The sequence below is a fragment of the Rhyacophila brunnea genome, unplaced genomic scaffold (assembly GCF_057557595.1).
Source record: "Rhyacophila brunnea isolate RB1 unplaced genomic scaffold, BYU_Rbru_1.0 scaffold_3, whole genome shotgun sequence".
NCBI lineage: Eukaryota > Metazoa > Arthropoda > Insecta > Trichoptera > Rhyacophilidae > Rhyacophila > Rhyacophila brunnea.
Window position 1 is genome coordinate 587,943 of NW_028232965.1, and position 16,880 is coordinate 604,822.

General features: G+C 34.1%; 1 protein-coding gene across 1 annotated transcript in view; it reads left to right on the top strand.

Moving 5' to 3' along the window:
- The window catches only part of stan (Protocadherin-like wing polarity protein stan), a 194,141-nt gene extending 178,295 nt beyond the window's left edge, over positions 1 to 15,846 (top strand). The window contains exons 37-54 of the mRNA XM_085952061.1: positions 249 to 578; positions 1,381 to 1,584; positions 3,527 to 4,013; positions 4,132 to 4,273; positions 4,466 to 4,687; positions 5,107 to 5,327; positions 5,874 to 6,020; positions 6,126 to 6,329; positions 6,440 to 6,532; positions 6,644 to 6,766; positions 6,868 to 6,980; positions 7,391 to 7,594; positions 8,351 to 8,452; positions 8,938 to 9,166; positions 9,634 to 10,028; positions 10,228 to 10,299; positions 11,518 to 11,569; positions 13,569 to 15,846. Coding sequence (XP_085808187.1) covers positions 249 to 578; positions 1,381 to 1,584; positions 3,527 to 4,013; positions 4,132 to 4,273; positions 4,466 to 4,687; positions 5,107 to 5,327; positions 5,874 to 6,020; positions 6,126 to 6,329; positions 6,440 to 6,532; positions 6,644 to 6,766; positions 6,868 to 6,980; positions 7,391 to 7,594; positions 8,351 to 8,452; positions 8,938 to 9,166; positions 9,634 to 10,028; positions 10,228 to 10,299; positions 11,518 to 11,569; positions 13,569 to 13,608 — 3,380 coding nt within the window. The 3' untranslated portion in view covers positions 13,609 to 15,846. The remainder of the gene's footprint in view (positions 1 to 248; positions 579 to 1,380; positions 1,585 to 3,526; positions 4,014 to 4,131; positions 4,274 to 4,465; positions 4,688 to 5,106; positions 5,328 to 5,873; positions 6,021 to 6,125; positions 6,330 to 6,439; positions 6,533 to 6,643; positions 6,767 to 6,867; positions 6,981 to 7,390; positions 7,595 to 8,350; positions 8,453 to 8,937; positions 9,167 to 9,633; positions 10,029 to 10,227; positions 10,300 to 11,517; positions 11,570 to 13,568) is intronic.
- The last annotated feature ends 1,034 nt before the right edge of the window (positions 15,847 to 16,880 follow it).

Here is a 16,880-nt window from a genome sequence, read left to right on the forward strand (position 1 = left end):
AATCTATTCTGTGTATTTTACCTTCTCTATAGTTCAACTGAAGAGAGCGAGAGAAGACTTGGATGGCCAAATTCAAGATGTGTACCACTCTGTTTTTGATGATGCTTGACCGTATCAATTAGAATTGTCTTAGACGGAGAAATTTTCAAAAGTATAGTACCAATTAAATGATGATCCTTGTTTGGAAACATTATTTTTATATCAAAATGTATTTTTGTATTGAAAATAATGTATTCTAATTTTTGCAGCCCTCGGTGTGGACATTGTGACAACTGAATCAATCTACGGTTTTGAACCCGCGCAACTCTTCAGGTCCCCTACGGAAGATAAGAACGAGCAACACTACCCCACAGAGAGGGTCATCTTGCCCGACACGTCTGCTTTTCTGCACTCACCAATTCAAACCGTAGGCTATTTCGGCACAGGAAAAAACTTGAAAGTGTCAAAGAGCAGCGAAAGTCCCATGATCTCTTTCCCAAAATATAACAATTACTTACAAAACAAGAAGAAGTTTGATAAGTTCTCCAAGGTTTTCGTACCTCTAGATCTATTGGGAATCGAACCTTATAACAACCAAGGTTAGTATGTCTATCTTCTATGGATATTAAATTTGTTTATTTCAACTGTCAGGATTATACTTTTTTACGCAAAACATTGCAGTGAAAATTCAATGTTTTATTTTTATGTTATCATTATTGCTATCAGCTTCATTATGTCATATTGTACCATTAATATTTGATAGTAATTAAGTATAGCTTTACAGTGGTTTTAATCAAAATCCTTATTTCACGGCGCCTAAAAAAATATACTGTCTGAGGAGACAACGGAAAATTTTCCCTACAGATTCATATTCAACAGCCTTTATTTTTGGCTTTTTTGAATGGTGTTGATGGGTATTGACCATTCGGAAGTGAAGTTATACGATTATGTCTTCTTATTATTACATACAAATTTATCATTGTGATCGTGCATCAGTGCATTGATTTAAAATTAATAAAAATATTTATTTTTTAATGCTCCTGTGAATTACTTGCGGCACCGGCCCTAGGAGACGGTAGCGCACACTTTGAATACCACTGACGTATCAAATTATTATTGAATCTTCAGAAATAATATGTATAATCGTGCTAGCAAATGTTTAGCAGTTTTCTGCAATTGAATTTCAATAAGAAGGCATCCTGGTAGTTTTTATTTTCTTCTTTTTCACATAATATACTGTTGTGAGAAGACTTATTCATTGAATTTTGGATGCAAACTTCTACTAAATATTGGTTGGGTGTCCCACATGTTTCCTTTCTTGTAATAATTCTAATATTTTGTCTTTGATTTATTGCTTCAAATAAATTGACTAAAGAATACCACTGAATATGATGTTTTCAGATGGTAAAGACGGTACATGGTCTCGTGCGGTGGTGGCATACGCTCAATGGGATTCCGGCGCGGGATCTCTTTTACCGGGGAGATGTGCTCCGTCAGTCGCCCGTCGCTGGGGAGTTCCTCTCCGAGTCGCCTCGCCTCTTATGCAGCTCTCTGTTCTTGTGCCACAACCCGTTTGGGACCTCGCCAAGCAGAACCACGTTCCAGGTTTGTCTACGACATTCAACTTTTAAAGTTTTTTTTCATTTGCACTACATCCGGTGCGGATCTTGGCCGCCTCACGAAGATGTTCCCTAAGAGATTTTTTTACAAGAAATGGAAGTTAGCCACTCAATCGACCTATTAGGTCTATGCTTTGGGTATAAACACACTGAAAAAGAACATGTGAATTTTGCCAGACTCGGGACTCAAATCCGAGACTCTCGACTTGCTGACCGGATATGTAGGTAACCACTCAGCCGTCGCGGGCAGCACTTTTAAATTTATGTATTAAAAATATTTACAGACATAATTTAGACCTCAAAGATTCAATTAATAACTAATAAATTCAACATTGGCTTAGGATATATTCCCTTGCAGGACCCTGATTTTCGAAATCAGCTTTAATTGGCTAGACTAATCTGTTATATTTAACATCAAAAATACAAGATCATTCGTTTTATGTCACAGCTGATTTAAAAAATCGGGATCCAGAAAGAATTATCTGTGTTAACCCTTTATATAGATTTCTACCATTTTGCATCAGATATTTCATATCTTAAAACAATTTCAATATAAAAATAAAAAATATCTAAGTACTTTACTTTGGAAAAACTATAATTTATGGTGGGTTTTTTTATCAACCAGTGCCCATTTAGGTGTTTTTTTTTTTTGATTTTATGATATATTTTTTTCAAATAAAACATAAATAATGGTTGTAAATATTATTTATTTAGTCATAAGAAAAGTTACAATTCAATTTTATTTTTTTTATACCCATTTACGTAATACTTTTCAAAACATAGTATGCAAAGCAGTACATTACATTGCTTACAAAAATAAGATATGCTTAATATGATATGACATCGACAGCTCTTTTTCTTGGATTTACTCATAATGAACTGAAAAAAAATAAAACATATTATCGTAACAGTACCTACCGACATACAACATAACCATATTACGAAATAACCGCGAAAAATTGAATATGATGGGGGAGGCCTTCATCCAGCAGTGGATAGACTCCGGCTGATGATGATGTTACTTCTACAGTCAAATATAATACAATACAACCCCATGAAAGTTGCGATTTTGATAGTAATTGAGTACTTTAGCATTCAATTGATGACACAACTAACAAAAAAACACCATTTATTCACGGATATTTTGAAAACTTTTCCGATCCCAAATATTCTGAGTAAAAATAAAATATATTTATGATAGTATACTATATTCACAATAAAATATAACTATATACAACTGCCTAAGCTGCTTTTTTATTTTTAAAATAATTCTAGAAGTTAGTCGTGCGAATTGCAAATTTGAGGTTATGTACTTCCCGCTTGGCAATAGAATGATAAAACAAGTACTCTATCATAATATATTTGGAAAAAATATAATGTAAATCGATAAATAAATGCATATTAAATAATTATGTACATACCCTTTTTCACAACACATAATATAAATGGGAACAAAATGACTTTCAAAGTCAAGTGTCACTCGCGAATTCGTCGAGTCGCGACCGCAAACGCGCAATGGCCGATACATCGACCAATCGTTGAAATAATGTTTTGCGAGCGATTGTCGTACACTTCGTATTAGATGGCTTATTTCGTAACCAGAGAATGTTCTCGACAACGTCTTGAAGCACTAAGGTTGATATTTCCATATATAGTGTATGACTTATAGCTCATAAATGAGGTGGTCGATAAATAAACCGTTTTTGACCTTTGTCCTATAAAGGGTTAAAGAAGACATGCATATTACAATCTTAAAAATATTTACTTGAGACTCACAGCTAATATGTAATATGTAGTCTTTATTGATGAATGATGAATGAATGATTTACACTAAATGATAAAAATTAAAATGGGAACAATAGGATTTAATTTTTCTTTATCAAAGAAATGACCGCATAAAATTATGACATTGTTTATTTACTTTACAGATGTCACTGAAAAATCTCTCACTTATTTGAATAAAGGCACTAAAAGTAGCAACAGTGTAATGAAAACCAATAACAACATGGAAGTTTCGCAAGTTCATCCAATTGTTAACCAAACCGCTGCTCGACCGCATGACACCAATGAACTGCGTGAAATGACCACGGATCATCCGCCTATCATAATCAAGCCCGCTCCCAAAAAGCACGGCATGGAAAGTTACGCCAAAGACGTTGCGTCAGAAAATGAGGCGAGCTATCTGCAGGACGTGAATAATTTTGATACCGATATGAAGAATGGTCCCGTCGCCCACGCTTACACTGCTGATGATGCCAATAATGATAACGGAGTTCCAAAAAAGCTGCTGTATAAATCATTAAGTGGAATCAATCTTCGCACACCGATCAGGCTGCAGATGTGGTTGGACATTGAACCGGCTCGCTTTAACAGCAGAATCAACCCACAGTGTGTGCATTGGTCTACTGCAAGAGGGTAACGAAAACATGTTTTAGCAATACATAAACAAAATACTGAAATAATAAGTAATCTGGTTACCTAAACAATTTGTGAATTGTAATAATTTGATGAGTAATGTTTTATTTGTTAACAGGACCGGTGAATGGTCCCGCATCGGCTGTCTGACAGAAGTTGATTACGATTGGGATTCCTTCTCCGGTGTACCGCTTCTGGTGAACTGCACATGCAACCATCTTTCTACCTTTACCGTTCTGATTGACATTATCGACTTGGAGGTAAACATTCATAAAAATATTCTAAGGGTTATTAACCCACGACGCGATAGGCTGATGCTTAACCGCGCGGCCATCGTGGGTTGTGTAAATTAGCAGCAAGTAATTTTGTATTGCATGGCTTTTTAAATTTCCCCACTGAGGATTGTTGGTGTGGAGTTTCTCCTAAATATCCCGATAATGATATAATTTCAGTACATACCGGAGCCATCATTACTGGAAGACGTGTCGTCATATTCAGCATTTTGCATTTCACTGCCCATCTTGTGCATGGTGCTGATTGCTCTATGCCTAGTGAGGGGCGGCGCCGCCACCATTTCCAACACAATCCACAAGAACCTCGTGTTTTCCATCTTCATGGCCGAGATGCTTTACTTTATCGCCTTGAAGGGAAGAAGTTCTCTCGTCCAAAATGAGGTAAGGAAATTATATTCACATGGTTATAAAAAATGGGATGAATAAAAACACTGTTTGTGTTTTCTGGCAATGTATCTTTATAATTCTTTTATGCGACATGGGGTGAGTAGAGACAAGACGGAGGTGATGTTCGTGTAAAGTTTTTCTATAGCCAAAACAATCATCACTTGTTAAGTGATTATTTATACATATACATATTTATGCATTATTGGCTTGTCCGCTTTTAAAATGTTACATTGCTTTCGTTTTGATCAGTAATAAAAGATATTTAATAGTAAAGTAAAATATAATAATAAAGTTGTGTCTAGTTTTTGCCTTGAGAGTAACAATTCTTAATTGATTTTGTATTATATCCATCACACTTTGAATTGTCCTAACTGTACATGAAAATAATGAAGGACAATGAACATTTATTTCAGTTTGTGTGCAAACTTTTGGCAATGGTTCTCCACTACTGGTGGCTGTGCGCTTGCGCATGGCAGGCGGCCGAGGCTTGGCAACTGCGGCGAATGGTCCGTGAAGTGCGGGACGTGAACCACGGAACGGCTGGGGCGCATCTGGCTTTAGGATACGGAGCACCCGCAGTTGTTGTGGCTCTCGCCGCAGGTGTCAGGGCTCATCAATATGGAAATGCACTCTTGTAAGTTCTATCATTGTCTTTGATAATATTATATTCCTAAACAAATTGTAATCAATTAAGAGATATCCTACAGATATTCGATGTATTCTAGAGAAAGCTGCTGCGTAAGATAGATGGGCCCATACTAGAAGGAAAGGAATAACTTATACTACATAACCTTGAGCTCTACAAACCATTCCAAAAAGAATGTATCTCTGCATTCGTTACACTCGCTAGACTCCGATGGGTGGGTCATGTGGCAAGAATGAACAGTGCCCAACGGCCGAGGGGCATCGACATCAGAGGTCGACTGGTAGGCCCAGACACCTGGAGAATAGGCTAAGGATAGGGGAAAATAGATTAAGTTCTTGGAGGCGGCTAGAACCCGTCTTAGGTTGTTAGGTGACTGATGATGATGATGACTTGATAATACTTTGGTCTGTGTTGTTGCAAGTTAATCAGCTTCATATCAAAATGTTGTTGAACAAATAATTAATGTGCTAAATATGTTGCTGCATCGAATAATAAAAAGATTGTCTTATGATCATGATTAAAATTATATTTCAGCTGTTGGATATCATGGCACGAAGGTTTGGTATGGTGGGTGGTGATTCCTGCGGCCACTCTCGGCCTGGCTTGCCTCGCCACCCTCGCATCCGCTGTCCGAGCCGCCTTCACTCTTAAAGATCATATTCTTGGCTTTGGAAATTTGAGGTTTGACATTACGTATTTCATTTACTCAATTTATCTAGCAAATATTATATGCATTGCTTCATTAAATCTGTCACTTTTTACTTATTAATAATTTTTCTATTGCAGGAGTCTGGTGTGCGTGGCGGTGATGTCAGCACCTCTGTTGGCCATCGGAGGCTCGTCTTGTCTTCTGTTAGCCGGAGAGGGGGGAGGCGGGTCGTCCGGGGGGATTCTTTCTATCGCTCTGGCCGTCTCGCTTCCTTCGCACGCCATCACACTTTTACTCGGCTATTGCCTCTTCAACGTGCGCATCAGAGAAAATCTTCATAGGTTTGTACAGCTTTATACATGCATTTTGTTGTTTAAGAGATCTTACCGGTTTTAGATATATAATTTATTATGGAATGCAATCGATTATATTATGCATGGTATGTTTTTAGGACATTCCTGAGATGCATGGGTCGTAAAGTTCCCCTGTTGGATACATCGATGGTGACCAGCTCAAGTGGGCAACCTGTCACTCCTGGAAACAGGTAATTAAAACTATTTTGAATGATTTTTAATTAACTGAACGCTAACCAGGAGGTTATGTTATCATAATGTATAAATTTAAGGCATACTTATTGAAATTGATTAATAAACAGGTCCGCTCTGGCTTATCATAACACGGGAGGATTGGAAGGCATCACGGCTCGAAGAAACATCGGCATATCCGCTTCCAGCACCACATCCAGAAGTACAACCAAAACCAGTTCCAGTCCGTACAGGTAAACTTAACTATCACAACATGATCATTGTAAAAAATAATTTCCTCGTTATCTTGCAATGTATTTGTTTTGTTATAATATTATGTTTGTTTTGTCTTCAGGAGTGATGGCCACATGCGGCACACGAGTACATCTACCTCAAATTATAATTCCACAAGCGATATGCCGTCTTATTTAAGAGGATTCGATTCATCTCTTCATAGACACCGAGAAGGTAAGTCTTGCTTTTAGATAATTTTGTGACATTCCACCAGAGAAACTTAACAAACCGTTATAATATTACAAATGTAAGAAAAAAACGGCATTGAGAATAACAATGACATTTTAAAGTGGTAACTAGAGTTTTCTTGCAATTGCAAACATCACCGGTAAAGATGGGTACGAGGCTAGCATTAAAGGCGAATAGTATTGGAAAAACGCTGTTCAAATTACAACCAATTTCTAGGCCAATAACATTACTGAAGCCAGTTAAATCTTTATAATATATCCCAATTTATATATATACCTCTAAAGCTTGAGAGAATAAGAGAAAGACCGGACAAAATATATCTGAGATTTGATAATAGAATCAAATTTGGAAATTTGATTGTATCTCAGTATTATCATTGTTTCTTTGTTAAACAGAAGAAGGCGGCGGAGGAGGTCGCAACCGCAGAAGCGGGCGCGCCTCCGGGGGAGCCACAGGTACTGGGACCAACGGACACGCAAACGGTTCCGACAGCGAGTCGGACGGCAGCGCAGGTCGCAGCCTCGATCTCGCCTCCTCGCATTCCAGCGACGATGAGGACACTTCTGATAGGAGAGGCACCATTAAGCATGCCCCCGCAGGTAAACTACCACCTATTCATTTTGATCGCTACATTTACTAAACAAGACTAGTAAAGTTTCACAGAAATCATACAGCTCATGTATTATTTAATATTAATATACTGTACATGACTTTTCTTCAAAATAATAAGACTTAAAAATTATTTTTCATATAGGTATGTAGATAATATCGTAATCTGATTAATAAGGACCTTTTTGCTGTTTCAGAAGTCATTCTTATATTTATTGCATTTAGTTTGAGTGCCACTGAATTTATGCTTTGACAATTAACAAGTTACAAGTTGACAATTATTTATTTAAATTCTAATGGATTTAAGTTTTGTACTATTCCATTTGAGTCGAATTACTATTAGGTTTTGACGATTTATATGCTTATCAAGTGTATTATTAGTGATAAGGTAGGGGTATTCATAATTTGTTTGTTATAATTTTTAATTGTGATCGTTGACTTAATAGGTAGGTGATAAAGTTTTAACCTATTTTATTGTATTAATTTGTTATATAAGTTGAGTTTACTGTATTCATTGTCAGTGTCTATTTGCCTTTTGATGATTGCACATAGTGCCTGAAGATGCCGCTATCTCGCAATAGTAATCGCATTTACATCAATATCAAAAGTATATTGCAAATTAATAATACTTACATAAGGAAATACATAATTTTGAAATACATAGAAAAAAGGTTAGTTGTTCGAAGAAAACATTCTTGCCTATATTCAGTTTTGAATAAAAAAAAAAAAATTATTGTTATTTGCAGGCGAAGGTGTAGGAAATTATCTGCCAAATATAACAGAGGCGTCACCAAATTTGGTTGTCGGAGCTCGAAATCCAAGATGGCCTCCACCTCCGCCAGCTCCTGGTAAGCTTATTATAAATGCATAATAATTCAGGCACCACATACATTAGTGCAATGATTCCCAACATTCTTTCGTTGGAGGGAGGGACACAACAGGGGCAAAAAATTATCACATTCACTTTGCCTCAGGCTTACTTCGGTTACAGATTAACTTTTTGTACATTTTCTAATAAATTAATAAAAGTGTTTGTTTTATAAAATTGTTATAAAAATGACTATCATGCAAATATCTAATGAAGCTCCACTTTCAAAATGCTGCATTGTTTTTATTAATGGGTTACATGAAAACATCGATTGTTTAATTATTACAAAAATGATGGCAAATTGCACATTTCTTACAAGCTTATGTGAATTGTCATGCAACTATGGCACAAGCTGAAGCATACTATTGGCTATCTTATCAACACCATTATTAACGGTTGGGAGTGATTCAAATGATTTGTGTATTCTTTTTTTTTGACATGTGTCTAACGATAATTATTTTGCAGGAGAAGGCGAGATCGGTCGGTGGTCTCAGGAGACAGGATCTGACAACGAAATGCTAAGCCAGATGCCGCACGCCAAGACGCCTTCGCCCAACCCACTGCCCAACCCTGATCTCACCTCGGATACCATCTATCATCTCAATAAGCATCATATGAAACCTTCCATATTAGAAAACATCCATGAGACCTATGTTGCCAATATTGAGCAGCCCAGAATGCCTCTGGATAATAGGTAAGGAAGTACTTTATGTTATATTTACAGGAATTTTGCCATTTCCCAAAAATTATATGAATGGAATTAGTAACCGGTCAAAACCTAGGTGAGATTGTTGAGATAAAACGCGGTCATAATTCTGCCCGCTCTGGGAATAGCTGTACTTCATTTTCGTTAATAGATATTATTTGCCCATGTTTTATTTCTATAAGTTCCATTGAAAAATTGCTATAATGTGCTCCTTGATCATCAGTATTACAACTCACCGGGCTTTGACTTTTCCGTTCCAATGTAGGTGCAAACTCCTTCGCTTTCGTAGCACCAAAACACACACAACTCGACCACTCGGTACCTAGTCAGTTTAGGACTCCCGACCTCCTTTCTGGAATTCTGGTCTGTTGTTCTTAGGTCGTTGAATATCATAATGAACATGGCAAATCTTATAATATATCTCGAACCGGTAAGTTATTGTTTGATTTTTACAGATACGGAATGGAAAGTGAATATGGGGAAATGAAATACGGAATGCCGGATGTCGAGAAACACCAACAGATGGCGTACGATCCTCATTACATGCCGCATCCGACCGAGCCCGACTACGCCCTGCGACCGAACCACTATCGGCCCCCCTACGGCTCCAAATCTTACTTGTCGGGCCCCGAGAACTACGGCTACAGCCCGACCAAGTTCTTAAACAGCGAAAACGGAATATATGGATCGCGTGACTTCAGGGACTCGGGAATCGCTGGCTTCCTCAAAAATGATTATCAGAGAAAAGTAGACAATCAGTATGCGATGGCTTCCGGCGATTATGTCGACAGAATGTCCGAGACATCAGATAAACATCATCCTCACGACAAATATTTATTTCCTTACACAGGTATTGTCTTACATACTGAATATAACTTAATATTATCATTGTTATAATATATATATATAACTTTACTTAATGCTGAGATTGATTTCTTATTACTGTTAATTATCTTCTCAAAAAATTCATTTAAATTATCCAGTATGTATTTCCGACAGCTAATTTATATTGTGTTTTAAAATAACTATGTATTTATTGTCATTTTCAGCTGAAGAAGACCATATAAGTATAAGAGGATTAAATCAATCTCCCGCAATAAACAATCATATGGGTCATCCGGGTAATTATATTAATTAATTTAACTAAATCATTAAAAATACGAATACAAGGGTTGTCCAAGAATTAAAGACCTTTATTCATTTTTGGCGATGTGGATGTTATTTCTCAAAAGATGGCAGCACTGGCTTGTAGCGTAGACTTCCCCCTCCAGAATGAGCGGTGAGCCGGCTCGGTAGCTTCTTCAGTGTGACCTTCGCGTCCATTTGAGATAGATGCTCCGCTGTCAAATTACGTTGTTAGTTTTCGAGTGGTGGAACAGTGTTCATGATGATGAGGGAAGAGGAAGGAGGTCCTGAATTGATGACGCATTGTTTGAAAAAAATTGATGATAAAGTTCGTTAAGATCGTCGTCTGACAGTCCATGAGTTCGCAATTTTGATCTCGTACGTCAGTAAGTCTACCATACAAACGATTTTGATAGAAAAATTGGGGTATGCAAAGGTTTGTGCTCGTTGGGTGCCCAAAATTCTGACGGAAGTTCACAAGTAAAATTATGTGAAAAGTACTCGGGCCTTTTTGGACCGTTTTTCCAATCAAGGCGAGGTTTTTTTGGACGAGGCGAGGGTTTTCGTCACAGGCGACGAAACATGGGTTTACAAGTCAAGATCTCAACCCAGAAAATCGTGGTAACCGTGTTTTGGGATCGAACAGGTGTTATTCTTGTCGATTTTTTGCCTCAAGGGACAACCATCAACGCCGATCGTTATTGCCCTCTGAAGGGTTTTCCAAAACAAACGACGAGGAAAGCTGACCAAGAGCGTGTGTTTGCAGCACGACAATGCTCAGCCCCACACAGCCAACATTACCACCGCGCTTTTGGACTCATTCAAATGGGATGTCCTCAGTCATCCTACTTACGGCCCCGACCTGGCGCCGAGTGATTTCATCTTTTTTTCACCTGAAGCAACATTTGGCCGGAAAACGCTTTGAGACCGACAAGGACGTGGAGGAGGTGAGAATACTTTTGAGGACGACGGCACCGGAGTTCTACAACAAGGGAATCAAGGATCTAGTGCCACGGCTCACCAAGTGTATTGATTGTAACGGGGAGTATGTAGAAAAATAGTGGGGATATGTACCTCAAATGCTGTATGCTTTTTTGTAAAAATAACATTTTCCTGATTTTTAAAATAATAAAGGTCTTTAATTCTTGGACAACCTTCGTATTTTGAACATATTATTTTATAAGATTAACATTTTTGTGATATTTATATTTCAGGCCTGTCACAGCAAATGGTGGCTCCCTTAGCAAATATGGCTGAAACTAGCGAGTGAGTAAACAATCTGTTTTAATTATATTTAACTAAATGAAATATTGCTTCTTTCATATTGTTAAATCAATTTAAATGCATTCATTGATTGAATTAATTTAAATTTGGATGCATGTAAACTGGTCATTAGATAATCAAATCTCTTTGGTGGGGATTCATCAACTAATTTGTTTATGAAATAATTAACAATAACAACAATGCTTTTTTAGTTTATAATATTATATGAAAATTAATAATTAAGAGGAAGATGGAATTCTAAATAATATTATAATGTAGGAGATTTAACCTTCATTATTAATAATAACATTCATACTTCATATTATAAAAATAAATGGTATTAATGTTCCTCATGTATTACAAAATTATGTAATAAATAACTGATTATTTACTCTGTTTAAATTGGTTGTATTGTAATCTACTAATCTAACATCATGTTAATTAACTATGTGGATAATATTATGGTTTACTAGATGGTGGTGGTTGTATGAATCAAATTGCTAAACAAAACTTTGTCGTGTTCTGTTTGCATTGCGATATCAATGGCGGATTGGAAATAACTCGACTATACCTTCAGGGATGAAGTGAGTACAAAATAAATCTATCAAATATTAATTCATTAAATTAATTGTCATGCGTAGTGCTTACACTAATAATTAATTGGTAATAGGTATAACTAATATTTAAAATACATATAAGTAATCAAAATGTTTATTATGGTTATTCATATTATTTTTGAAATATCAAAGATTGTTAATAAAAGATTTTCATTATGTTAAAAATAATTGAATCTTTTCAATGGACTCAGCGAGTGATCTTTCGTTAGTGTTAGTGTTTCCTCATTGTAAAAATATATTTTATAAAATTGATCCTGTAATTATTTTTGTTTCTATTGAGCAGTAAAGAAGAGACGTTGAGATAATAATAAACGAATTCATCGTATCATATAAATTGTAATATGAGTCAATTATAAACTCTAATAGAAAGTTTTACAAAACAATGTGAAAAATAAATAAAATTTGTCATGTGTGTATTGACAAAAGAAAGATTTGAAGTGAATTCGATTTACGAATATCGTATATTTTATGAAAATACTATTTTTATGATGTAGGTACCTAATTGATCATCACATGATAAAAAAGGGTATAATAATGACACAAATATCTTTCCTACAAAGTTTAGAGATTATTCAGACTGCAACTTAATAAAATGAGTCTATCAAAAAATTAGTGGGTAAACCGCATATTATAAAGATTGTTTTTACAACATGTGCTTCGCTCACACGGTGAACAATAAGTACAGTAAAACCTCATTAGTAAGAACACTGATAATTCGAAATTCTCCGTAATTCGAAATTTTCCCGAAAAAAAAGTCCCTTGAAGATTATTTTCATATAAAACCATACCTTTAAAGATAAACTTGCAATTGTAAAAAAATGTGAATTCGTTGCAGGGTCACATCTTATTATTATATTATATTTTTTGGTCATATTTATTATTAAAATTTAGTTTATTGAGTTTTAGATTTTTTGTCGTTTAGATTTTTGACTAATTTATCGTTTTAATATTTTTTATATTTATTTTAAAAAACATGGATTTTTATAAAAATATAAATATGTATTGACATCCTTTATATTTATATCGAATCGAGCTTCAATATTGGGACCATTCCTAAAATAAAATTTGATAGAAATAAAAAGGGCGTGGGTCCCAGGTTCGAATCCTGGGTCTGGCAAGTACATATATTGTTTTTTAATTTGTGTATGAGTCAGAGTATGGACCTAATAGGTTGAGCAACTGGCTGACATTTCTCGTAAAAACTAAATCTATCAATGCAAACCTCCACTCTGTGGAGGCCCATATGATCTTATTAGGATCGGACATGGTCAGAAAATTATAATCTTAAGATAAGAGAGTTATAAATTCCTGCTTAAATATTATTTTATATGAAAACCAAAATTGTAAATCATCTATTGTAATAATTAATTATTGATCTTTTTCAGGAAATCTACTACAGAGGATGATGCGGAAACACGAGTGTGAACAATGAACATTTTCACAAACTATAAATATTATTTAAATACAAAGTACAATTAAATGAAAAAGCATTATGAACTTTATTTTGCTATCATTTAGGTAATATTGAATATTTGAATACATCAATCACTTGACGAGACTGATTTCATTACTTTTTGCTTATCGTAATAATTATTTAAGTTGGAAATTACATAATCTACAGTGACTTAAACTCAATTATTTTACTATTCTTAAAATACTTAATTAATAAATTGCCTAATTAAAAAAAAAATAGCAAATGAATGGCCATAAAAATTTAATTATCGGGAATTTATTTCATGTAACATAAGTAAAGTTAGTTTATAACTATTATTGAATGTAATTGTGTTATTAGCGTAAGCAAGAGATTTCAGACTTCACGATTTTTTTATGCCTAGTGACCGCAGACGAGATACTCAATTTTTATTTTATAACTAATGTAATACGGTTAGTTTTATTTATTGACAAATTTCTATATCTGAATTCGAATAGCGTAATCGGTTTATCGTACTTTTTGTGATACATATTTTTTATGAAATATTAAATTAATTAGTTGTCGAATTTATCTTTAAGGCCGTAATAACTGTTTACTTTTACCAGTCTTTGATTAATCGAATACTCAATCAATTAGACAAATATTTTTGTTTTGATATTATTTATGTCTTCATAATTTTATTAATTCTTATCAAATATTTTATGACCTTACATTAAAATCCACATTTTTTATAGTTATTCAAGTTTTCAACGAATTTTGATCTAAATTATGGTCAAATACCTCGGTATGAATTTCTACCTCCGTGTTGATTGGGATTTAAAAAAATGAAGTTATAAAATATTAGAGACAAAATAATCAATATTTTTCGGGTCAATGTAAAAAAAGCGAAATTTTTTGTTTCTGTATATGAAAAGCTCTTCATCGAAATCAAAGATAGTAAATAAAGCTTTAGCATCCGTACTTCTAATCTATATTTATAAGTAAATTGAATTAAGTTGAGATTTGAGGCGTCTAATTACAAAAAGCGACAAGTCCACAATTCAATATTTTCGGGAAACAACGTTTTTATGTTTCAAGCTTCAATTATTTATTTTAACGTGTGATTATTTTTTTCCGTTGTATTCTATGTCGAAATTAGAATCAAATTGCAATTTGAGACGCCCTCTTCAATATTGAACGTTCCCTTATTGGTTGACTTAAACACACGCGAAATCAACGAAGCTTTAAATAATATGAAACACGGACTTGGCGCTTTTTGTAAATCGAGACTTAAAATATTTTTTTTTATAAGGTTATGTCGCGAATTATGCGGTTATGGAATTTATAGATCAATACATATTGTGTAAAATTATACAAAGAATATGTGCGTATTTTTTTCTCGATTTTGACCAAATGTGTACTTATCGCTTTTTGGAATTAGACGCCTCATTTATTTTGTATAATGAATAATTGAGTGTTCATGCGCTACTTACACTGTTCCATACTTCGGATGGTAACTCATCAAATTGCGATTCAATATTCTGTTACTATCGAAACGAATCTAAATAAATATATTGTATATCAAGTATTACTTCTCTCTGGACGTATCGCGAAAAAAGCACGTTTCTTTTTTGTTTCATTAGGTAATATATGCCATAGGTACCTATTAATATAGCATCAAAACCTGTACAGTGTCTTTGCAAATATGTAATTGTTAGACATAGATTGAAATATACAATATAGTATTGATCCAATTTGTGCCAATATATTATATTGGCACTTATTCCTTATCTACTGAAATAGCTTTTATTTAAAGTCCATTATAAGTTATAACATCAAACAGATCTGTCTCTAGTTAAGATTGGAATAACTTATTCAAATGCTGTAAGAAATTCTGGATGTAATATAAACGAGTTAAATATATTGATATAACATTACGCGGACGAAAGAATTCCTGTCGTGTTTATTAAGATAGTGATGTGAAATTTTGTGCATTTATGTTGTCAATCGTATCCCAGTGCCTATACAAAATGCTTTTTATGAGAGGAACATATTTTTTATTATGAAAAATTATATGCCATACAATATCGATCTTTGTGTGTAAGTAGATGTAATACATAATTAATTTTATTTATTTGCTAATGATTTGTAATAATTAGAAATTGTGCAATTATTGTTTACTCACGACATTCCGATAATTTGTAAATTATTATTTTTTATTTTTAGTAGATAAGTACTTTATAATTATTATTACCTGAGGATACTGATTTTGTATGTAATTTGATGTGTTGTGATTTTTGTAAATGATACTTACTATTATTTATACTTTGTAGATAATAAAAACAAACGGTTAAAACACATCACCTGTTGTTTCATTGTCTGGAGTCTATATAGCAGTGATGGCGAACCTATGGCATGGCACGCAAATGTTATATTTTGAACAGAAAAAAAAATTACATATAACTTAAAAAATAATGACTACAGCCACAGAAGTGTAATTAAAATGCTCCCACTGTGAAAGATAGAATCTCAAGAACTCAATAGTAATGTTTAAACTTTATTAATATGATTCTTAAAAACCATCTTTTCATTTTTCCCTTTATGGGGGATGACATCAAAAGTTTCGATTTCATAGAGCCATCTATTCCCCGAATTACAAAGCGTATAGGTCAAAATTATATCAGAATCTAATTCCAATTTTAATGAATCTTCGAGGCATTCTAGATGTCACTGTTATTATATATTAATAAAAAATCTAAAAACAGATGTTATAATAAAATTACAGTTATTATTTAAACAATGGTATTTAAATTTTCTGCATTTTATTTCAATCGGATTTTTTTATATCTTTAGATTTTTTTTCTCTAGATTATTATAAACATATACGTGGACCATAGACCTGGTAGTACCTTATAATAATTACCACAGCAATCTGTGAATTATTGACATTCTCATAGTAATGAAGATAATTAATTAGGTAGGTATGGAATCATTAGACCATACACTTGATCTCCATAAAAATGGCGTCATAGGCTATTTTACACCACATTTTTACAAAATAATGATTAGGTTTATCGTATACCTAAGTAATAAATATAAATATTATCAATATATTAGTAGAACAATCGGAAGATGACAGCCGGTTTGGTGTATTTGAAAATAATTAAATACACCCAAAACATTGACATAATAATTTATTCTCATCATAAGAAAATATACCTAGGTACCTACGTCTAAAATCTTAATAGAATAGACCCATAGCTGGGACTCAAAAGAGTACCTACGT